The 25,633-nt window shown below is 38.8% G+C and overlaps 1 protein-coding gene across 4 annotated transcripts in view; it reads left to right on the top strand.

Annotated features, from left to right (window-relative positions):
* Window positions 1-25,136, top strand: part of RHOBTB1 (Rho related BTB domain containing 1) — a 48,496-nt gene extending 23,360 nt beyond the window's left edge. For 2 of the 4 annotated variants that reach the window (XM_077183384.1, XM_054637345.2), the window contains 9 exons: window positions 5,322-5,523; window positions 5,869-5,972; window positions 14,045-14,230; window positions 15,962-16,929; window positions 17,354-17,472; window positions 19,341-19,491; window positions 21,054-21,142; window positions 22,230-22,335; window positions 22,832-25,136. In XM_077183384.1, coding sequence (XP_077039499.1) covers window positions 5,332-5,523; window positions 5,869-5,972; window positions 14,045-14,230; window positions 15,962-16,929; window positions 17,354-17,472; window positions 19,341-19,491; window positions 21,054-21,142; window positions 22,230-22,335; window positions 22,832-23,001 — 2,085 coding nt within the window. In that variant the 5' untranslated portion in view covers window positions 5,322-5,331 and the 3' untranslated portion in view covers window positions 23,002-25,136. Of the gene's footprint in view, window positions 1-5,321; window positions 5,524-5,866; window positions 5,973-6,697; window positions 6,759-14,044; window positions 14,231-15,961; window positions 16,930-17,353; window positions 17,473-19,340; window positions 19,492-21,053; window positions 21,143-22,229; window positions 22,336-22,831 lie in introns of those variants that run through there. The other 2 variants (XM_077183385.1, XM_077183386.1) reach the window with 2 other exon arrangements.
* The last annotated feature ends 497 nt before the right edge of the window (window positions 25,137-25,633 follow it).

Genomic DNA, 25,633 nt, shown 5'->3' with positions numbered 1-25,633 from the left:
TGGGGATTCTGCACTGCAAGGTAGTGATTTCAGTGCCTGAAGGACTTGGCATTTTGCATCTCCTCTTCCAGTTTCCATGGTTGCAAGCAGTAATTTTGCAACTTGGGGATGGAGGCAAAAGTGTTGCACAGTCTTGTAAATTTTTTTATATTCTTTTTGACATGTTATTGCCTAATGGCTCTCTGAAAGAGTCATTCCAAAGCTATACTAAAAAATACATCTCCAGAATAGATTGAAATATGGAGGAGCTAGAAATGCACTTCATATAGTTTCCAGGAAGTGTGTTTTTTGGGGATAATTGTTGATGATCTTATTGCCTTACTGGTAGCCTTAGTTTTTCAGATAATTCCCATGCCCGCCATTCATACTAAGTCATGTTAGACTTTGGTGTCTCTTTCCATTAGATTTCTTTAGTAAAATTGTGACATTTTAATTGTGGTTGGCACAATTTGTTTGAAGGAGTTCCTAGTTTGCATGTTTGGTCAGATTACTTGACACAGGTTGAAATTATTAATTTTTTATTTTTTCCATGGAATAGCTTGAAGAAAAACTCCACTGAGCAGGCAAGGTTCTTACATGCTGTCATTCTGAGCTGTCATCTGAAGGTTGCTCTTAGCACAAGAGCTAAGTAAAATGCTTGCTTTGAGGGGTCCTGTAAGTACACATCTAAGAAGTGAATAACTCCAGGATCACCCCATAATCATTGACTAATGTAGCCACTCTTTGTGATTTGTTTGTGCTAAAGAGAAAAGGGTTGATAATTAGCTACTGTTCTTTGAAAAAAAAATCTTGGTTCTGTTTTGTATATGCTAAGTGAGGATATCAAACATCTGGACATTTCAAAGTGGGCATTTAGAGATCCACAGGGGTGGATTCCTGATCCTCCACAGGCAACTCATTATTGGGTTTGGATCTTCATCCACCTTGTTTCTAGCAGAAAAAAATGCAATCAATGCTTTAAATATTAAGCTGCATTCTTAAAACAAGTTCATGGTTATGATCTGGTTATCTATTGTATATTAATACACCTACACTAATACAGAGAGTTAGAGGGTTGTGTGTGTCTGTTGTGTTTAATCTGTGTACCAGTGGACTCAATAATCAGGTGATGTGCTTCATCTACAGATCTTCTGGTAAATTTCTCCAGAAAGGGGGTGTTTCATTATTGAGGCTGACCAACTCGCATGCTATGGCAACCACAACTGTTTTGTGGTGATTATAATAACAACTCATTTAGCAATGAGGAAAAACTAAATGAAAAACCAAGCACCCCACAGCAATTGGAGGTGAGGCACCAGAAAAAGAAATTGGCAACCATAACCATCTGCAAGCTGTGGTTCAAAACAGTAGCCTTATATTTCTTTGGAAATAAATCAGCTTTATTTGGAATATTTCTTAACTGCTAATCAAGAGAATGAATTAAATGGCTTTATGTTAGATCTTGAGTCTGCTCACATCTCCTGCTTTTTTGGCTGCCTCTGATTTCTCTTCATCTGCAAACAATCACAGGTGACAATGTAAAAATAGAACATCCTAAGAGATTTTTGAGATCCTGTGTTATTCTTACGGGTATCTTTTTCCATTTCCATCCATCTGCTCATCTTTCTTTAGAACTGGTTTAAGCAGCTGAATTTTGTGCTCCTTTCTTTTGGAAACGGTGATTTCTGATCAGACCTTTTCTCTGGTAGGTTCTTTGCTGCCCCTCATTTGATGGCCTTTCTGTCTCTCTCTGGCTTTTTTGTCAGTTCCCTTTCTGGGACTGGTCACACTTCCAGTAACTTTCCTCATAGTTTTACCCTGCTTTGTTTTGCTGGTAAACTAAGCTGTTTCTGGTTGTAGGTTGGTTTTAGCAAGTTTTTCATTGATCTTAGAATGTTATGCCTTTATCTAAATCTTTATATATGCTGCTTTGTTCTTGTCTAACCGGTTCAGTTTCAGTTCCAGTTGGTCTTCCTAGATATTACCAGACTTTCAGAGCTCAGATCTAGTTGTCTTTTTTTTTTTTTTAATTCTAGTTTTGTAAATACATGTTCTGCATTTTTAATCAGTGTGATTATATAATAGGTTTAGCACCAGCTTAACCTAGAGACTGCCTTGAAAAAACTAACTGTGGCTGTATTCTTTAGATCTTGCATGTATTCCTGGCTTTAATCATTCCAGTAGCCAGAAGGCATCTGGCTACATTTGTAAGCATTTAATCAACTTGTTTTGCTAATTGTTTATACTGGAATTTGTTGTTAGCATCTGGTTTTACTTGAGGTGTCTAAATATCTGTCCGGGCTTCTGTCTGTCAGTCTCTTCAGGAGCTATTTCTGCTTTAATCCCTTCCTGTGAAAGCTAGTGAACAATATTAAAATGGTCTGGATTTTTAACACATAGTTATATTATAGATACTGGAGGATATTTAAGAACTTTCCTTAACATAGCCACAGAGCTCTACTTTTGTTTTTATTGCCAGTTTATTTTAATCTCTGTCCTGTGCAGTATTGAGTCATGCTAAAAATATCTTCATTAGATTCCATTGATCTACAGCAGGGCACTCAGGCATGCTGTGTCTGAGTCCTGTGATAACTTTGCTTTAATTAAGTTATTAAGTATATTGGAAAATTAAAACCCTAGTAATTTTTAAATTTTTTTCACGTGTTCCTTTTCTAGGATTCTCAGATAGTTGCATTGATTTATCTAGTTACTTTTATTTAGATTTGCCTGTTAATTTTAACCTGGCTTTGTTATCCTCTTGGAATTTTTTTAAGATTCCAGACTTTGTACTTAATACATATTTTGTGACTGACTGAAGCACATTTTATGCAGAACTACCATCTAAGAACTTTGGAAGAATTTTTAAATCAAATTGTTATATAATACGACAGCTAATCTGTGTAACAGCTTTTTAATGGAATATTGGGTAGGAAGAAAAATTGATTTGGCATCTCTGCTTGGTAGTTTAAAACCAACCAGACACACTGGCTAGCCATGCTCCTTCATTTTGTTTTCTAGCCTTGTAAACATTTCCACATTCCATCTGTGATGTCTAGTCCATGCATGAATAAAATATGAAGTAATTTAATACCCCCACATAATATGTCAAGGGGGTTGCTGTTTATTCTCAGACTTGAAACTTTTAAAGATCACATGCTGAAAGCTCTCGGGGTTTTGCTACTCATTTGGGGCCCTGCCTATGAGGCCATGGTGTATGAACATGCCACTTTCTCTGTAGTGTGGAGAAAAAAAAGGGGTTTTTTGTACTTTTATTTGTGTTGTGACTGAGGAGGAGCAAGGATGCTGAGGAGGAACAAAGTTAGCTCTTGGCTCTGTTCCTGTGTTTGGAATCACAGAGAGGGGACAGAGCCCGTGGCCATCCCAGGTACCAGCCTCATGGGAGCTTCCATCCAGCAGGCAGCTGGGGCTGGATCACAGAAGGGAACTGGGAGCCTCTGGAGTGCTCTACCTCCAGAGCAGTAACCTTTCAGGATGCAGGTGAAGGGATGAAGGCTGTCAATTAACAGCTTTGTGTCCTCACCAGCCCAAACCTCTGTGCTGGAGTCAGGAGGCGCTGAGGGCTCGTGTGGCCAATGCTCCATGTGTGTTTGTGTGTGTTCAAAGAGTGTTCTCTGCTCTACATCTGGCACATTGCAGAGCTCTGCTTGTGCAACCATGCACTTGGGCCAGGGTGCCAAGTGTCTGGGCCCACGTTTCAGTCTCGGGTAGGATAACTTCAAAATGTATTCTCATTTTGAGAGTCTGTGCTGCAGCATTTCCAGAAGCATTCAGTGTCTGTGTCATCAGTGTGACACAGTAGTGGCAAAAATCACTCTTGCACCTTGTCTGTGTCGTCCCTAACTACTCCCTCCACACATAAATAAAGATTACAAATGTGCCTTAGCCATTATAGTTATTAGCACACAGTCCATAGTCAAAACTTTATCTAAATGGGTAGCCTTGAGTTCTAACAAAGACTTTTGTTTCTTGGTGTACATCAGTTTAAATAAAGAATACAGTTAAAATCAGTGTTTGACTAGTAGTTACTAAACATGACTTTTTCTTAAATAAGAACATAGTGCCTTTGACAGTGAAAAATGGACACCAAAATAGCTTGAATCTGTTATTTTAAACAGCCTGACAGCTAATATATAGTCTATATCTAAGTGTAAACGAGATGTGAATATTAAAAAAGGTATTAAAACAAGTAATTGGATTTCTTTATCTGTAGTGCATTCTTCTCAGAAAAGAGGACACTATCACTCCAGATGATGACCTGTGTTTTGTCAATTAAATTGCTGTAGGTTCCTTGCTGAAATAATTATTAGGCAAGCCTTCCTGAAAAGGTTTGTGACTTGCATTTTCCTTGTACTCCCTCCTTGATTACAATTCCCTGGCAGAGTCCAGATTGCTCAGCAGACTGCTAGACATTAGAAAATCAAATTCAGATATATCAAACTATGATCCCACATATGAAAATGACAGACTGTAGTAAACATGCATGAGTTGGTTTTAGTCTTTCAAATATCCATTTTTTCCAGCTTGCCTTTGTATCTAGGCATTTGTTCAATATATTGCCATAGAATATTTAAGGAAATAGTTTCAATAATATCTTTCCATGAGGACAGTATCTTCAAGAAACTTCTTCTCTTCACTTTCCATTTCACATCAGAAAGAATTTCTAGGTATAGATAAGTATATTTGCAAGTTCCTGCTTGGCTCTTTGGTTTCATTTTAGTCCATGATCTGTCCAAACTTCTCCTTGGACAATGAAGAGTGTGTGATACTTGCAGGATGTAATGGGAATTGTGGTTTTGTAGCGAACAGTCTCTGGAGTTGTCCTACAAGTGAGTTTTATTGTGTGCTAAAGCCGTCTGTGTGACTTGCTGTTAGCAATATTGTCTGGACAGCCCTAAATCAAATCCTGAATGGGCAGGACTGCAGAAGGCAGGTTTATACTGGTATCCTTCAGGTTAAACCCACTGATGCACAGGCTTTTTTTCCTCCTGGCATAAAAAGTATTTGCAAGAGGTAAGTTTATGCTAGCTGTCCTTGTTTCACCAAGATCTATCTTCTGCAAACAGGCTTGTGTTTACAGAAACCAAAGTGAAAATAGCATGTGAGCAGCATAAAGCCACTGTGGTCCAAATAATTGTGTATTTGCATAACTGAGCAGTATTTAAAGGACTGGCTGGCCTACTTTGGGACAGTTCACTACACACTTTTCCTTAAGAGTTTGTTGTCTCTAGGCATCTCTCAAGAAGAGGAAGTAAAAGGCTCTGATTCTAAACTGCACTGTTTTCACACAGAAGTAGAAAACTGCTTTAACTGTCTTGTTCCAGTTTTTGATAAATGGACATTGACATGGACTACGAAAGACCCAACGTTGAAACTATCAAGTGTGTGGTGGTTGGAGATAATGCAGTGGGAAAGACTCGTCTGATCTGTGCCAGAGCCTGCAACACAACCTTGACTCAGTATCAGCTGCTGGCAACGCACGTCCCGACTGTCTGGGCCATTGATCAGTACCGTGTCTGCCAGGAGGTAAGGGCTGCAGGTGTGCAAGGTGTGCAGCACATGCTGGGACGTGCTGCTATTGTTTCTTGGCAAGCCTCACCCTGCCAGGATGCAGCAATGAGCTCACAAGTATTTTATGAGTGACCTCTACTGCAGCCATGCTCTGATAACACCTCTCGTTCTAAAGTAATTTCTTTATCAAACCTATTTTTAGGGATATAAATATTCTGCCGGATTTATAAGATACATCTTTTGGTAAAAACTGCATGAGGCAAACCCTTGACCTAGTATGTTTTGGACCTTTTGATGGGGTGAATTACAAAGTAACTGTCTGATGGAGGGAAAGAGAATGTTCTGTGTGTTCTCTTCTAGGTCCTTGAACGCTCAAGAGATGTTGTGGATGAAGTGAGTGTTTCTCTCAGGCTGTGGGATACTTTTGGGGACCACCACAAAGACAGGCGCTTTGCTTATGGAAGGTAAATTGATCCAAGTAAAATTTTAAGAAATACTTACGTTCAAATTTTGGGGTAGAAATAAATTGCAAATCCAAATTTTGAAAAGCAAGGACTTAGCAATCACGGGTATTCATGTTCCTGCCCACTGCAAAGAGGATTATCTGCTGGAAGGATTAAAAAGATATAAATATTTAAAAAGCAGCATAGTTTTACTATGCTACATTTCCTTGAACAGCCTGCTAAGCTCTGTCAACAACTGTTGTCCTATTTTGAATTTTAAAGTACATTCTCCAAAATAAGATTGTAGCTTCAGAAAATTGAACATGAGCATTCTCTGCCTGTATAAGCAGTGTTTGATATAATTGCCTAACAAGCAACAAACAAGGAGAGATGTTGGGAAATATCACTCTCACTCAATGAAATATTTATTTTATTAAAACCTGTGATGTTGAATGGGCAGCTAACCTCTTGAGAGCAGAGCTAGATTCATGAAAGATGAGGCTCTTCTGTATTTCCTTAATTAAAGCTGAGGTTTTCCTTCTGTAAATATAAAATGTCTGTTAGCGAATGAATTAACCCTGGAAATTCTAAAAATACATGTATAATAAATATATATTTAAATGAATGTGATCTAGATTTTTCCAGCATGTGTTATATATGTGTGTGTATATACATGTTTCTAAAAGTTCAGCATAGTTTCAGCAAGGACTGAAGCCAGTGATAGTCTTTCTGGTTTGTTTAATTAGATCTGACCTTGTGGCAGTACAGACAGCAGAACAGCTGTATTAGGCAAATACTGAGCTGAAGGTGGGTTTTGGACATACCTTTTCATAACTCATATTTGAGAGGTCTCAGTCCTCACACATTTTTTCACCTTGTTGAACTTTTTCATAACCTTTTCATATCTGCTTCAGTCACTGCAGTTGATCAGACCTTCACAGACAGACACATTTTTTTTTCCAGCTGGGAATGAATGCCCTTTGTAGAGTGTCAGCCCCAGCTTTCTATTGCATGTGGCCAAAATGTATTGTCTTGCTGTTTTTCTTCTCTCTGTGCTGCCTGATGACACAAGTGACTTTGAAGGAGGATGGTCTTTTCTATTCTCTACCCCTTAGAAATGCTGTAGAGGGTTCTGCTGGTTGAATCCACCCATTAAATTTTCAGGCTGTAGAACTCTCTATGTTTGTGCTACACTCCTTTGTGTACAGCACTGTTAGTGGAGTTTTCACAGAGTCATGAATTACCTGGAATTTTCTGTTGGGAGCTAAAGTGGCAACACATCTGGGCTGCACAACCTGTACCATTTGTAAATAAGCTTTGTGAGAGAAGTTACAGACTTTAAGGTAATATTTACCTTAATATTTAGTGCTACTGGAAGATGTCCATAGATACTGTTTTACCTTTTGGCAGCATGTGGAGCCTGCATTGATAAATTTGGATGTAACTTCATGTTTCCATTCACTGTTCCACTTTGATGTGGCCTCCCGATATTCTGCAACAGATACTGTGTCACTGAGAAGATTACTGGAGATTAGGAGAGCAGAATCAGGCATGTTCTGAACCCTGATCCCACATTTACTGACAGGATGGGAGAGGGAGGAAACAACATACTTAGATTCTAATCCTGCAAACGCCAAGGAGGACGTGCATAACTTGAGATCTCGAGGATTAAGCATATGAACACAGTGATTCATTTGTGAGGTTTGCAGAACTGAACTTGTGTAGAATGAGTTTTGCTGTATCCTAATTAGCTTTAAAAGGCTGTTCTGGAAGCCTGCTCTCCTGTTAGTGGTTTTTCTGCAAGTCTATTAATGAAGAAGGTAACTGGAAGCTCTACAGAAATAGTTTATAAATAGAATTTCAGTTTTAAAATGTTGTGATTGTAAGCATTTAGGTACTTGGTTGTTTTAAGAATGTTAATGTTGCAGTCAAAGCAGACTGTTTAGTATTTCATCTGGGTTGGCATTTTAAAACTAGTTTTTCAATGCTGAATGTTCATATTTCTAGGAATTTATTTTAAATCACCTCTGTACATTGACCTGCAGTCTAGTCAGCTGTGTCAAATCTTGCAATACAGTGAAAGGCCTATTTCATGCCAAACTGTTCAAGGTTACACCTGCAAGTGCCCCATGTTTTGATTGTCTGAAGGATCATATAATAATATAATCCTTTGGTTCTCTTAAAAAAATTCTGTGCATCTGCACCTTATGCAGGGGAAGGTTTACTCCAGCTAACATTCAGCCAAGACCTCTAATTGTCCTAAACCTGGTGTAACAAGAACCAGCAAGTCATTAACTCGCCTGCTGCTCCTTGGAAAAGTTTGCTCCATACAGTTCTAGAAAATGTTACATAAATAGATTATGCTATAGATGACTGGGTGAACAGTTAATCGGGCTTGTAGCACAGATAAATCCTTCTTAACTTTATTTTTCACAGATAGAAACATGAAAGGAGGGGAAAAGGAATCTGTTTTCCACTATTTTTGTGTGACAGGACTAGAGAAACATTTGAATGCCACCGGGGATGGAATAGTTAATGTTTCTCTGCCATCCCTTAATGGGAGTATGGAGAGTGAGATCAGCTTGCATTCTGCTCTGTGGTGTTTAGTTTAATAATCACACTCCTCTGGGAGCTTTGGGAAACAGTTCCTGACAGCTAAAGGAGTGAGGGGGATGTGGCTGCAGAGACTTGTGGAAATATTTGCTGCAGTTTACAGAATGACATTTTTCCCCCCCTTAGACTAAAGTGTGTGCTTTAGTTTTGGAAATATCCTGTTCAGTTCAGCTTAAGCAGTATGTGATGCCAAACAGCCATTTATTAATAATTTCCCATAGGGTTTCATTTGGTGCACAATCATCCCAAAATGCTGTAAAATGATAATGCCTTGGTTATGATTTAGTGTATTGATTTCCAGCTCCCAGCCACCTCTTTGTTTAATAACAATCTACCCTTGGTGCTATTGTATTCTCTAAGCCTGCAGATGAGGTGTGAACTTCATTTAAAGCCCGAGTTGTTATTCTGTAGCAGTTTCTCTGGGAGGAAAGTGTAAAGACAAAACATCTTAATTTACATTTCAACTTGTCAGGATTCACTGTCTCCCATCCTCCTGTCCAATCTGGTTTTGAATGAGAGTGTCAACATATCATCGTGTTCAAGCTAATCCTAGAAGCTGGCTTGTAGTTCTTTTTCTCCCTTTTTGCATCCTTTTCTTTTTTTTTTTTTTTTTGTTTTCCTCCCCCAGGTGAACATGTTTGGTTAATTTGATAAATAGCCTCTGTATCCTGGGGTTTTTAACATGCAGCTCTAGTATGTGTAAATATAAGCACAAACCTGCAAAGAGTTAATTCAATCAAATATTTATTCTCAATACCGAGAATGGGGGTTGTTAGCTAATTCAGCCAGGATGACTTATTTACTTGCAACTTAAATATGAGCTGTAGACCAAACAAAATCTGTTCATACAGCACGGACAGAAAACAGCTTTTTCCTCATGACTTACAAATGTGAATGAGTCTTGCTGTTAGACTGCTGACAGAGCCTCTTAAAATAGGTTTAGACTATTTCCTCTGTGGTGAATAGATTTTGTAAGCCTTGTGGGTATTGTATGTATGCAGAGGAACATATGCATTCAACTTTCTGTGTGATTACAATTCCCTTTACCACTTACTCCAATGTAATTGAATCCCTAAAAATATACCTTTGGAATGCTGCTGAAAGGAGTCCATGAGAACAGAGCTTTATCACTGACATCTGAAGACTTCCACCAACTTCCTTCCGATTTTTTTTCCTCAAGGGACAAATGATGATGCTGTTTCTGTAAGAACAAAACCAAGGTAGCTTTGAGGTAAAATGGTACTTTCATTCATCAAATTCAGTGAGATTAGGGTGAGGTTTGTGGCTTCACAGAGTTACTTGGTCTGCCTTTAGTTAGATCAGTGCCCTCTGTCATGGAGCAGCTGGTGCCTGAACTGAGGCTGGGCCAGCAGCTCCCCTCCTTTATTCAGAGAAGGTCTGAGGTTTCAGAAGTGCCTTGTGAATGAAAGCTCACGCATTCCCTGTGCCTCTCAAGCCATTGCTGGCCTGGGTTGGAAGTGATCCTCAGAGATGTCTCTCTAGAGCAGAGGTACTGAACAGACACAGGACAGTCTCTTGCTCACTAGCAGAGGCTCAGCTGATGGGGAATCCAGTTATTTCAGGTGTCTCTCAGCTCTGCTGCTTCCTCTTGTTACATTTTCTGCCAGAAAAAAAAGTGACAGGCAGTATCTTTAAATCACCTTCAGCCACCCAAATTTGTAAGCCTCCCCTTCTACTTTACAGTGGTTTATAACTATTCAGATTCTTCATCATATGATCATGAGGAACTGGAAAAAAATTTTTACAACATATACATATATTTGTTATGATATTTTTCTCTTTTGAGTTTGACTTAGGCCCAAGAAGGACTGTGATAAGCAGAGAGGGTCACATAGCTTTCTCCAGTAACTTTACTTTGACAGGCTGTGTGTATGCACTGTTTTTTTTCTTCTTTTGTTATCTGTGTGAAAGCTCTTTCATTCAGCTGATGGGGAAGTAAATGCTTTATATTCTTAGGCCACTGAAATTAATGCAGACCTACTTCTCTCCTGTGCATCCCACCATGGTTCCATACTGTGAGTAGAAAGAGGTTGCTGTGGAATTTCTGTTAGGATTCCTTCCTTTCTTAGAAAGTTGTGTGCCAAATGGGGCTGTTAGTGAGCCTGAGGCTCAACTTGATGTATATGTAATTTATCTACAATAGAAGGACATTTCCAATGCTTTGATCCTTCCTTAAGGAGTAAAAAAGTATGTGGCAGTTGTTATTTGTGGTATTACATCATTTCACATTTTGCCTTGCTTTCCTAAGTCAGGGGCTGGGTAGAAAGGGGCATTTGGGCTCTACACTGAAAGGCTGTAAGGCAACATCAAAATCTTTTGGAAATTGTAAGTGTGGGAAGCTACTTATTGTCAAAATCCTGATTTTAGTGAATTATTTCTTTGTGAATAGGTATTAGGTGGATTTCTTGTGCTGTTTTCCACTCCTAAGGTCTCAGGATCTCAGTCTGGGTTTCCTGGTTTTCCGTGGCAGGGGGATAGAAAGTGTTGGTCTTTAAGGTCTAGTCCAACCCAAACTGTTCAATGATTCTATAAAGCGCTTGGTGTTCAGGTTTATAAAAATGTTTATTGAATTACTCCTGAATTTTACTGGGAAATGGCTATGAAATTCTGTTTTTAGAATAAATGCAACTTGTATTTGTGAATATGTTGCTGCAGAGAGAAAGGACAAATCAGGTTTACTTTTTTTTTCTTCTTTCTCATTCTCTAGGTAACCAACACAAAAAGTAACTGCACAAATACGGCAGTAGAATAGGCATTTTAAAAAATCATACCCTTTTACATTCCCTGAGAATATTAAAATAACATTGGTAAATTTTTAATGTTTAGGAAATATTCATGCATATTTTAACCTGACAGGGTCTGCTTTTTTATGAACAAATGTCGAACCAAACTTTATACTGCAGTGTTAGCAAGTTGTAAATGTGCCTTTGACTTTAATAGGAATTGTAGGTACTTTAATTAAAATTTCCAAAGGACACCTTCCCTGAAATGCTCACACTTCTATGTAGCTGGTTAATCTTCCTCATCCATTTCTGTCTCCAGTTGGTACTGAGTACAAATTGTGCTTATGACTTGAATGAAATCTTAATTTATTATGATAGAGTGGCTGTATTTTGTGAGCTAGCAGAGCCAGCTGTGGTGCTGGTTCAGCGTGTGAACTCTGCCACTACCCAGCGCTTTCCCATCCGTCCTGTTCCTGGCACAGAACCATTAAATCATCTCTGTCCAGTGCAGAACTCTCAGGAATCTTTGTTTTATGGGGAAAGGATAAATAATAGGATAAATACAAGATAAATAATTTGCAAACCACTTTTTTTTACCTCTTTACTCTGTTATTCTTTCCATGTGGAAGGCAGTAAGGTGACAATGTCCTGTTAGTGCAGTGCAGTGAGTTTTGGAAGAACCCAGCTTTGCTCATCTCCATTTTACGGTTGTCCAGCAAAGGTCAGAGGCAAGGAGCTGCTCAAGGACCACGGTGGCAAAAACATGATTCTCCCTTGGCAAGGGCTGTAAGACATGCAGGGCTGTGCTGGGGGCAGCCTGCTGGCTGCTCTGGGCCTGCCCTGCCCAGAGACACAGCTCACCCCTGGCTCCCTCCGGAGCACAGACTGTGCCCAGCACGGGGCACCTGGGGAACTGGTGTGTCCTGCCTGTGAACACCTGCTGGAGTTGTTTCCTTTTGGTTTTCTGGGAGATGTGATGTGTGTCTTGTGGCTTGTAAGGTCAGGAGGGTTGGGTCCTCGTGACTGCAATTACTGGGCTTAGGTATTAATTTCTGAAGGATGCTGACAGGCTGTCTCTGTAAGATGCTTAGCTGTAGTTAGGAGCAGCCAGGCAGCCAATGCTTGCCACTCCAGCAGTTGTGATGGCCTTGAATTAAACAATTGACCCTATTAGAATACATGTAATACAGAGTTTTATGTACCTTAGCTGTACATTGATTTCTCTTTCTGGGATCTAGCAAATGTCTCCTGGGGTTTAGGTTTTACTCCCACATGACCTTGAATAGAGTAAGTTTGAGTTTAAAGCATGTTTGCCTCAGCTGTGCAGCAGACCATTGTGTTGGCTGCTTAGCCCTTCACTATTTACTAGAGAACTTTGCAGTTTGAAAAAGCCTTGTTCCTAGATATGACAGATGTGTTGCAGTTTATATAAGACAGAAATTTGGAGCAGGAGCATTTCTCTTACATTAAATTAATGCTCACAGCAGTCTCCATATTGTGTGCAGCTATCTTTAGAAATAGCTGGATATGTCTGTGCCCTCAGTGAAATGTAGAAAGCAGCACTACTGAGGAGCTATTTCATTATTTAAAAGGTGAATGTTAAGATTCACTACTGCTGATGCTCTGTACATGACACAAACTGCAGATACAACACATTGGTGCTAAATTAAAGAATAATAGAACTGAGATAGAGATGGTATTGCTGAGTTTATCCTGCTGACAATTCTGTAGCAATAAGTTGCCTCCTCAAAATGTCCCTTCTCCTCAATTTCCCTCAAGAGTTCAAATTCAACTTTTTTTTCTTCTTTTCTTTTCTATTTTTTTCCCATAAGAGACCCAAGAGCTTGAGAACTGCTTGTTTATAAATAATAAAACTGCCCCTAGTTAGGTATGCCCTGAGACAAGTATTCAATCATTTCTCTGCCTTTGGGTGCCAGCTCTGACAAGAGTTAGGCTGTGGTTCAGTGGATGAACTGTCAACCTTAATCCTCATACTTATAATTTATATACCAAGTTCATTTAGCGAAGTAGTTTCTGTTTTCTTAGAAACCTTTAAAAGCCTGCAAATATTGCCATGCTTACTCTAATTTAAGCCACTGTCCTATTCTACAGTTTACTGACCTTATTTTCACTGTAATGTTTATTTTTGCTGATATTGTAGAAGTGGTCATTCTGCAGCAGTTTGCCCTTCTAACAGGTTATTTATTAAAGACATTGGAGAATTGCTGTGCAAAGCACATTGCAAAGGCTCAGTACTTCAAACAGTGCAGTAAAGGTATTTCTCCATGACAAGTTCACAAGTGATCTGTCTGCCTGCGTGGCTGTTCTGAAGTTTTGCACAGCTCCTCTCTAATTCCTAAGCACCAATGATCTTTGAACTGCAATTTAGGTGTCCAGTCAGCAGAATTGTTTCTGGAGCAGTGGCAGCCTGTGAGTAACTGTTGTGTAAAAGTAGAGAATGGAAAGCCCTACCTCTCTTCTTAGTGCTCCGCTCCCACGTGCTGGGATCATCTCAGCATGGAGGGGCAGTGCTTCCTGGGTATGTGGCTTTGTGCTCCCATGCTTTTGTGATGAAATGTGTAGCTTCTCTCACACCTCTGCACGAACAACATCTATTCTGACATCTGGGTGTCAGCACGTTTGGCAAAGAGCAGAGCAGAGTAATGGAAATAGGTGAAACTGCAGCAAAAATCATTTGTGGGGTTTTCATCAGATATTTTCTTGTTACCTTTCTAGGTCTGATGTTGTTGTTCTGTGCTTTTCAATTGCTAATCCTAATTCCCTGAATCATGTGAAAACAATGTGGTATCAAGAAATCAAGCACTTCTGTCCTCGCACACCTGTCATCCTGGTGGGCTGCCAGCTGGATCTCCGCTATGCCGACCTCGAGGCTGTTAACAGAGCCAGACGGCCTCTGGCAAGGTAAAGTTTAAACAAAAATGAGAATTTAAAAAAAAAATCACCTTGGTAGTCAGGTACAACACTTGCAAAAGAGAAACTGGAGAGCCTAGTTTCCTTTTTTTGGCAATGAGAATATATGTGCTTTCTTCTTTTTTTAATTCTGTTGTCTGAGTTGGTTAGTTCTTTAACACGCACAGTTATTAAGTTTCCCACAAAAGTTTTGCACATTGGATATCTAAATGTGTTTGGGTGGCAGAACACTAGAGTAAGATAGAGATGGTAATGATTATTGAATGTTTTCTTATGTATTTTTCTCCATGAACATATGTATCATGTCCTACCCTCTCACTATTGTCAGGTACTGTTTTAAACTGTCAGATTCTACTCAAATTTTCTTAATTCTCACAATTTGGTTTTTTTGCTAAATGTGATCCTAGATCATAGCAGAAAATGAAATGGTTGCAAATTAAACTTCTGAAAGTTCTGAGATTGAAAGAGAGTTTGGGGGTTGTTCTTGAGAAGCTTTGTTTCTCCCAGATACAAAATACAACCATTCACATATTTGGCAACAACAGTCCCACAATAACTGGCTTGCTTCTAATTTATTCCTTTTATGGGAATTTGAATGAGACCAGATTCACGGAAATAATATCCATGATTGTGTAATTAATGACTGTATTGTAACAAATTTCCGTAAAGATATTGAATTAATATTTTGTGAGCCCTTAGAAAACTTTGCATTGCATTGCAGTCAAACTCTTGATGTAACAATGTGATTTTTATAGGTCTGTTTGTTCATTAAACATTTCTTTGTTGTGAGGGTGGGGCGGCTTTTTGGTTGACTCTTTAAAAGGAAATTGTGTTTTTTTCAAAACCCCTCTTCTGCCCTAATCGTGCTCCCCGATTTCACCATTGGTAATTTTGAGTCAGAGCTCTGTGTGTCTGGCACAGACTCCTGCCACCTGAACTGGTTATTTATTAGCTGGCACTCAGCAAGCTGTTGTCTGGGGTGTGTTCCATCTGTGCCAGCTCGTGTCTGCCCAATATGGTGGGCTCACAGAACACACTCTTGGGTCGTGTCTTCTGGGGAGATGATTTTTTTTTGCTGGCAAAATGGATCCTAGCCCAGACTTTTTACTGGTTTGTTTACCCTGTATCATGTACTAGAGCTGCTCTGGAAATTCATGAGTTCCCACATAATGCTCCTGCAGCCAAAACAAGCCTATCTCTTGCAGTGTGTGTTGTTACTCTTTTGTTGTAGGCTACTATGATTTTCTTTAAAAAGCATGAGCTTAAGGAATATTTCCATTTAATATTTAGCTGTATTTCTGGCATTTTTTATGTCATGAGAATTTCTGTTTGTGTTTAAATGATGGTTGTGACAGAATATCTGAGTAGTAAGGGGTGGTAGGAGGTTTTTTAAATAATGAAAGTTCTCGAATATCCTATCAAATTCTTTTACTGTAAATTTCACTTTAAGTAAGAGGCAGCTCCATTTTGCTTAAATGATTTCTTTGTATATTTAGTAACATTGCAAAGACACCGCCAAACTTAAATGAAATTTAAAACATGTGCTATTCTAAAACTCTCTAGGGTCATGACTGTAGATTTCCAAAGGGCTTTGTGCGCTTAGTTTTATATTTTGTTTCATTTGAATGATAGTTATCTCAGATTTAGTGCTGAATATTTGGTAAAATTCCATGATTTCTAGCGTAACTTTGTGTGACAAGGTTCATTTTTTGTTTACCCTAGGCCAATAAAAAGGGGAGACATTTTGCCACCAGAGAGAGGCAGAGAGGTTGCCAAGGAACTCGGGATACCCTACTATGAAACCAGTGTATTTGACCAGTTTGGAATTAAAGATGTGTTTGACAATGCAATTAGAGCTGCCCTGATCTCCAGAAGACACCTACAATTCTGGAAATCTCATTTGAAGAAGGTCCAAAAACCTTTGCTTCAGGCTCCATTCCTACCTCCAAAAGCCCCTCCTCCAGTTATCAAAATTCCTGAGTGTCCCACACCGAGCATGAATGAAGCTGGATATTTATTGGACAGCCCACTGTGTGCAGATGTCATGTTTGTTCTTCAGGAGCAGGACTGCATTTTTGCTCACAAGATTTACCTAGCTACCTCCTCTTCAAAGTTTTACGACCTTTTCTTAATGGAATGTGAGGAAAGTCCATACTTGGATGAAACACAGTCTAATAAAGAAACTACAAATAAGGATGTTCTGACGAGTCACCTTGAGACAAACAGTGACAGTGATGAGGCATCCTTGAAATCTCTTGATGTTAAAATTCCCCCACCAGAAAGTAGTGAGTCTTTAAACATGCTAGAACCTGAATCTGGTGAAACAAACTCTGCAGCAAGATCTCTGTCCTGCTGGGGTAAGGGGTTTGTTAGCATGCACAAGGAAATGCAAGTGAATCCTGTCTCAAAGAGGACGTGTCCTGTAACTGTGGTAAAAATGGATTCCTCTGTGCAAGCTGCACCTTTTAAAACTGTTTTGCAGTTTTTATACACAGGCCAACTGGATGAAAACGAAAAAGACCTCACCAGACTGGCTCAGATTGCTGAAATCTTGGAAGTCTTTGACTTGCGAATGATGGTGGAGAATATTATGAATAAAGAAGCCTTCATGAATCAAGAGATTACTAAAGCATTTCATGTCAGAAAAGCTAATCGGATAAAAGAGTGCCTTTGCAAAGGGACATTTTCTGGTAAGTAAATGCATGCTTAAGCAGGAAGGGAAGTGTTTCTTTTTCTCATCCATGTTACTGTCACTTCATAGACTTCAAACAATGTGACAGCTTACATTGTTCTGAGAGGAGGGATGACCCCAAAATTGTGGTGTTACTCAGGCCACTGTTCCAACCTGGGATTCTGTAGTTTCATTTCTCAAAATCTACTCACAGCTTTTAAATAAGCAATCCAATTCTCAGAAATGTTGAACATTCAATATCCCCCTTTACAATTAAAGCTTTTTATTAACTATTTAAAATGCAAGAGTTATTTTTGAGGTGGAGGTCATGGGAAATGAAGGAAGTCCTTGGTTAACAGCATGCAAGTAAAACACATTCTTGAGAACAGGTTGCACCCTAAGGCCAGACTTGCAGCATTGCTGTGCCTTTGTTCCTATGGCAGATGTGACATTTAAATTGGACGATGGAAGCATCAAGGCCCACAAGCCACTGCTGATCTGCAGCTGTGAGTGGATGTCTGCTATGTTTGGAGGATCATTTATTGAAAGCTCCAACAGTGAGGTATTTGTCTATTTTTGTCTCTTTTGTTTACAGTGTCTGATGGATTTTGGATGATGGAAGCATCATTTATTTGAAAGGTTGCAACAATCCCTAAAATCAGGGATTGATTCTTCCTTGCAAACCTGGGGTGCTTTTCTTCTTAAGGCATTAAATAAGGCTGCCCAGGAAGACAACATACTTTTTCCAATGCACAAGACTTCCTCCACTACTGGGCTGTGGGTTTAAACCCAAAGTCCTGTAAAATATTAAATGTGGGGAAGGAAATCAAGTATGAATTTGTGAATTTCTTTAAATTTTTTTTTTATATTTTGTGAATATATATTTATATAATCAAAATCACTACAAAGAATACTTGGGGTAGGGACATTGATAAAGAAATTAAAGATAAAAAAGGGTTGAGTGTTAAACTAGAAAAGGAAGCTGTTTTCACAGTAGAAACTGAGCTAACTTTAGGAGAAGTTCTACTAACTTTAGTAGAAACTCAGCCTAGATTCTGCAATGCATCATCTTGTCCTCTGGAGTAAAGCAGGTGTGCAATACAGTTTAAAAAATCTCAATGCTTTGAATAAGATTTTATTGCTTACTTACTATAACTTTTGCAGAAGAAGCCCTGTATTTTCATGGGCCTTCATGGTCTGTTTTTCAAATTCCAGACACGTTGCTAATATTTTTTCTTATGCCATACCCAGTTGTTTTGTTTGTTTTTCTTGTTGCTTTCCAGACAGTTATGCTCATATGAAGTGTTAAAGTTTTTTGTGTTTAATATCCTGACAGATATTTTTCTACTTAGATTTTTCTGGCTTCTTCTATTACAGCTGTAAATATAATTCCTTTCCCAGAGGCACACTCAACAAGTGGTTCAATAAAAATAAATCATTTGATTCTAGTATGCAGCATTTGGCAATGAAGAATATTCATTTCTTTGCTACCAGCCTATTTTTAATTATTAGCTTCACAGTCTTAGCTCATCATTCAAATTTAAAATATTTAGCTTCCATTTTGTAGAGTTTAAAGCATTCAGTAATGCTTTTGGAAGCTTTAAAATATAGATAGATATGAATTGAATGGTTTACAAATAATAAAAACCATCTATTTTTACATACTACCTTTTCTGTATTTGGGGCAAATTTTTTAAACTCATTCATTAAATTTACAGTTCTCTGCATTAACAAAAATATATCAATAATAAATGAGTTTCACAGCTAGCTGCTCTCACTTGGAGAACTGAGCTGTTTCCCAGAGTGGCTGATATGCATGAAAGGTTTATGCTTTAGCATGAGAAATTAGACAGTGTTTATCCTAGTCCTGGCAGCTTCATTCCATGCTGGTTACACTTACTACATGTGTGGGGCAGAAAGGGCTTACATTTTTTTTCCTCATTTCTTCAGTTCTCAGTTCCTTCTCAACCTTGTTTACCTGGACAATTTGGTTATTTACCAAAAGACAGAGGGGTGGTTTTACTGTTATCCTTTGTTTTCTGCTAGTCTCAGAATCCACAGAAAATCCCTGCCAGGAGCAGAGAGATTGCATTCCTCAAGGAGTCCACCAAGGGAGTTTGGCATGGGAAGTGCTCAGTGGCTGTTATGTGTAGCTGTCAATTTGCAGGCTAGAGAGCATTGAACAGAGTCACTGTTTGATGTGGATCCAATTCCAGCTTGGATATAACCTGGCAAAGGATCTGACTCTGGAGCAGTGCTTACCTGTTGGCAGTCTTGAACTTGAATGGGAAATTTCTGCTTTGAAAAATGTTTTCTCTGCATTTCTGAAATGCCTTGAAGAGAAACAAGCGAAGTGAGAGAAGTGAAATATAACTGCTATATGAAAATCCCTTCATAATTATAAATTCTCTTCTTAAATATCTTTTCCAGGTAGCTCTGCCCAACATTAACAAGACCTCCATGCAAGCAGTTTTAGATTATTTGTATACCAAGCAACTGTCCTCCAGTCAGGAACTGGACACCCTTGAGTTAATTGCATTGGCAAATAGGTTTTGCCTTCCTCACCTGATTGCTCTAGCAGGTAACAATTTTTTGGCCAGCATCTTCTGCAACAGCTGAAATTTGCTTTAATGGTTATTGGAACACATAACATTTTCTCAAGTGTCAGAGAAATTTTTTTTCTTTCTGAGAGGGGTATTGTAATGCAAATTGATATTTTCACACAGAGAAATGTATTTATTTGCCTCTCTCTTGCCTTTTTAGTTTTGTGCTAATCCAGCTCAGAACACTGAAGTTTTCTGGGCTTTAAAAACAGAAAGAGTAAACCTTCTCTTTAGTATTGAGGATAATGTCTGTGGATTGTAATATCCATTCTGTTGTTGTTAATTTACCTAAAACCAGGAAGGATGCTGGGTTTTCCATTAAGTAATGAATGAAGTGTTCCACTTAATATTTCTGTTTAAAGAGAGTAACTGAGCCAATTCAAAACTTACCTAGATGATCATGTTTTTAGAAATGCTGTGTAGGTCCCTTTTCTCTAGATGAGATGTGGATATTTTGGTATGTCCATGGGGATTCAACTCTCATTTCAGGAAGAAAACCTTTTCAATCCTATATTTAAAGAAAAATTACAGGTTAGAATACCACTAAAGTTTTAAAAATAAATCCATACACAACCCCAACCTCTGGGATTGTTTGGGTAGTGTTGTGTTTAATTTTTTTCTATGTCAGTAATTTTGCATTGTTCTGGAGACATGACCAAGCCCAAAACTCAGAGAGAGCTGAAACAAAGCTACACCTACTTAAAGGACTACATTTAGGCAAAATTTATTAACATAGCAAACCTTGGCTCTCCTTCAGCTGTGCATCAGGACTGTGTCTGTTGTCTTTACTGGTTCTTACAGACCAAATCTTTATTGCCAGATTTTATTTGCACATTTTAGCTGAAGTTTTGGGTATTTTTTAAGGTAACTTCAGTGTAAACATACATTCAGTATTAAGAATATTTCATTTCATTTAATTCTTGGTGAATAAATTTTGAGTCCAAAGGCTACTGCCAACACCTGAACCCAGTAGAATCAAACCAACTGCCAATGTTTCCCAAAAAACACTCAGACTTTTCAGATTCTAGGAAAGAGTTAAGGAGAATCTTGAACTGAGGTGATTGTTGGGGGTGGGCTGGTGAGCCTTCATCTGAATCCCCAGGAACAGCCAATCTGAAAACCTAAAGAGGGCCTGAAGTGACCTTTTCTCTATCAGTACTGTGTGAATACTCATTAATAAATAATTCAGTGGCAAGTGCACTGTTGATTAAAAACTTTGTATGACTGAAAGGAGAGAGCTGATCCATATTTCTAATTTAAATTGAATATTGCACCCATGCCAGAGAAAGACCAGTGACTGCTGAACTTTGTGCTTCCATAAGTGGTTATGAATCACATCTTCAGCCACAGCTCTAAAGGTCAGAATTTGACCTCCCCCAAATCTCAGCTTGCTAAGGATACCTGTGTGAACATGACTCCTGCATAATGCTGGTGGCCACCAGGAGGAGGGAGAACACGCTGCCTGGGTTCTTTGTGACCATGGTATGACCTTGCAGTGTGGCTGCTTGCCCTGTGAGTGATGAGTTTTCTCCCCTAACAGAGCAGCATGCAGTGCAAGAGCTGACAAAGGCCTCCATGAGCGGCGTTGCAATAGATGGAGAAGTCCTCTCCTATTTGGAACTGGCACAGGTCAGTGTACACAGCCTTCTGAAAAGATTCTGGTCAGCTGCAGGACTTGCTTTTAGCTCCCTACTGGTTCTGAGCATTCTAAGTGGCTCAAAGCCTGCACTTCTGAGAGTGATTGACAATAAAACTAGCTCTGTTGTCTATTTTAAAGGAGGTTTTTTTCATTAGTTCAAAGGTAAAATATCCCTTTAAGTAACCTCAGAGGAGTTGTCTTTCAAATATATATTTTAGTTTGTCTTGATTGTGGAACTTCCAAGCTCCATGTTCTCATGACCATGGTGCACTAACTAACATGAAAAGCAATGTAATGAAGCTGGTCAGCTTTGTAATGCTGATTGATTCTTGCTTTCCTTTCAATTCAGTTCTTGGAGATATATTTAGACCTGTACTGCAAAGACAAAATTTCTTGAATCCTTAACTACTTAAGGTCAATCACCTGATAGTTCAGAGTATGTGCAAATCTTCTTTATGTTCAAGTGCATTTCAATATTTCTTGAGTCCCATAAATAATTAAAAGAGAGAGCTCCTATCTGAAAGTTAAACTGCACACCTGTTTCCCAAAATGCAGCAGACCCCCAGCTACAGTGGAACAAGCTAAAATATTGTTTAAATTTTATTATTCTTGATTTCACACTAACGAGTCAGCTGCAGCTTGGCTTGAAGTAGCACTAAAACACTGCACAAAAGTAGCACTAAAAAACACTGGCCACCATGCAAGATTCCCTGCAGCTGTTTTTGAGACCCTCTCTGCAGTACCTGTAATCCTGTTGCAAAACCAGAACTGAGCCCCTCCCAAGAGAAAGCAGCTCATTTAACTTCATTTTTATCTTAGGAAAAGCAATCTTTCTTTTATTTCCTTCTCCTGGTTGGAGACAGAAGCAATATCTCTAAGTACGTTAGAATATCCTCTGTGGCCAGCACCTAGCTCATGTTTATACTCCAAGATCAGAGCTGGCAGTCAGAATGATCACCTGGGACAGTATGGCCAGGTACCATCTGCTGGGACCATACCAGCTTTAGCTGTTAATAGGGGCTGCAGAATGAAGGATAACCCCAGGAAATGGAATAAGCTCTTTGTTTTTCTTCACAGTTTCACAATGCTAACCAGCTGGCAGCTTGGTGCTTGCACTACATCTGCACCAATTACAACAGCGTTTGCTCCAAGTTCCGCAAGGAAATCAAAGCTAAATCTTCAGGTATGGGCAACTTCCCTGCCAGTTTTCATCAGGTCTCCCCTTCTTTCTCCCCACCCAGTTGATTAAACATAAAGACAAAGATGAACTCACGTAGCTAAGCCATGAGACTGAACCTCTGTGCTATCTTGAACAGCATTCATAAATTCTTATCTGCAAAGAAAGGTCATAATCATTAGCCTGATTGCTGGGCAAGCATCATGTTCTTTACCTAATTCAGTGATGCTAAAAGGAACAGAGCTCTTTCAGGCTCTGCAATGAAAAATACACTCTGTAAAGGCCTTACTTTTTTATAGTTTTGGTGAACTAATGCCTCTTGTGTGTGACTGCTTTCAAAGTCTTTTCACACATTTGAGGAAACTGGGTGAGTCCTTGATAAGCAAGCCAGCATAGAGAATGCATCAATGATTAACTGCATAGCTTTTTGCAAGACTTTTCTGGGATTTGTGCATCTTACTGGCATCTTTGGGGATTTCTTTCATTGGTTTTTTTCCATCAGATAATCAAGAATATTTTGAGAGGCATCGGTGGCCGCCTGTGTGGTATTTAAAGGAAGAAGATCACTACCAGCGAGTTAAAAAGGAGAGAGAAAAGGAAGATGTTGCACTGAACAAACATCATTCAAAGCGGAAGTGGTGCTTCTGGAATTCCTCTGCTGTAGTTGCCTGAACAAAGCAAATAAGTGGAAATCCATAGCCAGAAGTTACTCTTATTGTTAGAAATAACATAAAGTTCAGGTTTTCAGGAAACTGTGTTCCACTTGTGCATTTATTACTTCTAGGGTCAAAAGCACAAGCTCACCGAAAATGAGCCTGGAACAGCTCCTTGAAGTCATATGTATATTTTTGACTGGTAAGCAGATAAATGTCAACCATTATTACATTACTTTTTATACAAAAAAACCAAATCCAGCATTAATGTTTCAATCTCCAGTTGGGAAATATTTTTATACTGTCTGGTGTATTTTGTTCAGATAAAATTCTGGATACTGTTTTGTTTTACAGACCACAAAATAACCATGTAGCAGCTTTGTAATTAGATTTTAACTATTTTTACTATGCGAGTACAGTGAAATAGACAATCTTCAGTCATAAGAGACTGCTTTTAGAGTATCTCATAAAAGTCATCTTAGGAAAAAAAAATCTAGCTGTCTACTATAGGTTGTCCTTTTCAAACTAAGTACTGTGCACTGGTAATATAATTAGATGGTTATTTCCCCTTTCTAAAGCAAAGGGTTAGAATAAGATCCAATAACTGCAAGATATAGAGTGCTTGATCTTTGCTCAGCTGAATAATAGACAGTATAATTACCTGTTCAACTGCAGGCAAATGTATTTCTAATATTTGCCATGTAAGTGCAAATAATTATGACTATGTGGGCCATGTGAAATCTAGTGATTCTAAGTATTCAGAGGTTTTCTATGTCTAGATCAAAGAGGATATTTCTAAAATCATTTAGAAGGGCTTATTAATTTATATCCTTATACAAGTATGGATCTGAATGCAAAAAGCAGTTACACTGCTTGCATTTGAATTACTGCATGGCAGTTACCTTGTTCTGCAGGATCTTCACCATGCAGCCGTTCCTCATGCTGAATTCCTTTTTGCTTCAGTGCAAGCAAATGAAAGGGCTGCACAAACAAGTAGATCTAGTTATCTAGTGTTCCAGCATTTTGTAAGTGAAGAAGGGTTTTCACACACAAGATTACTTCAGTTTGATCCAATTTATTTTATAGCTTTCCCAGGTAGAACTGAGAGTTTTAGGTTATTTTTAAGTAGGTGATATATTTCCTGTGGAAGTAGATGTTCCCAGAATGCTGGGGGCAGACTGATGGCAGAAAGGCAGGAATTCTGCACAAGTGGTGCAGGACAAAGCAAAAGCTTCCAGTGTTTCCAAATAGCCTGTGTGTTTATGAATTTTTATCAACCATTACTCTAAAGCTGCAGTGTTACACTAGATTACATAAGGATGAGAGCATTTTTTTAAAAGACCAAAACTAAAATACATAGACTGTAGAACATACACATGCAATCCTGTGCAGTGTCTCAGGCACAACTCTGTAACCAAGGTAGTATTGTGTATTAGGTTTGTTAATACTGTTCTGTGCTGGCAGCTCAGCACACCAATGTGAAAAGCTGTTTGTTTGTGGTTTTTTCTCTGTATCCAAAGGCAAGGCAGTACAGTCACCCCCCAGCACTGTAGGTCAGGAAAGGCTTTGGCCTGAAAGCCATAAACACCTCGACATATTTGCATTCTGCACGGACTCATGCCAGGCTGAGGCTGCCACAGCTGGGTGGTGGGAGCCACCAGCATGGAGGAGAGGCTGCTCTACAAACCTGTACGAGGAGAGCAAGGGAGAGATTCCTACCCCTCTGAGATCCATCACCACGTGGTGATAAAGAAGGGCTATAAACAATGGTTGCAAATATGTCTCCTTAATCCTGGGTCAGTGGCAAAGTGGACAAGAACATGGAATGAGACAAGGTATGTCAAGACAGAAAAATAGCTGGTGTCATAAAATGTTAACCAATCACATTTTAAGTAAGTATTGCTCCTAGGTTTTACACAACCAAAGCTACTGTATGATTGTAATCTTGCCAAACTGTAATGGATATATAAATGAACCTGAGGTATATGCAATAATATCCAGTTATTCTAGTTATCAGCTACTATAACCAAGTGGCTGGTTCATTTGGTTAATGCTGTCTATGGCCTTTAATCTTGGTGGTTATTTTGTGTTTTTTATTTCAGAAAAGAAAAGTAAATAAAACTGTTTAGTTACAAATTGTCTCCTAGCTCTTTGAAGAAACTTGTTGAATTTTGCCTTGCATCCTTCACTTTTTAATGCTGCTTGTAAGCATTCAGTTGGGCTGTCATTCATTGAATTTTACTGAAATTTTGCATATTTGCATAGCACATTAGGATTTATGGTTGGGAATGTCACAAGGAAATCCTACAGTTTGCATATGATATTGGAAGGTTGGTGCTTGTCACTTACTGTTAAACTGCACAGCAAAAGAAAAACAAACCTCTTGCCACTTTTCCCCATGGTTTCTAATATTTAATTAGCATGATATTACCCAAGGGACATGAAACTAATTGGTCATGACAGACACAGGGAAGAAAAATGTAGGTAAACAGCAGGATGTCTGTAAGGTTTTCAGTATGCTCTAAAATATGTATAAACACTGTTTTCCTCACTTTCTCACTGCCTTAGTTGTCAACCATCTTACAGAATTCCTCATTACCTATTAGCAAACCCTCAGCTTCCTGAATACAGCTTATTTAATTGATAGATGT

The sequence above is a fragment of the Agelaius phoeniceus genome, chromosome 9 (assembly GCF_051311805.1).
Source record: "Agelaius phoeniceus isolate bAgePho1 chromosome 9, bAgePho1.hap1, whole genome shotgun sequence".
Lineage (NCBI taxonomy): Eukaryota > Metazoa > Chordata > Aves > Passeriformes > Icteridae > Agelaius > Agelaius phoeniceus.
This window is presented reverse-complemented; position numbering and strand designations above follow the sequence as displayed.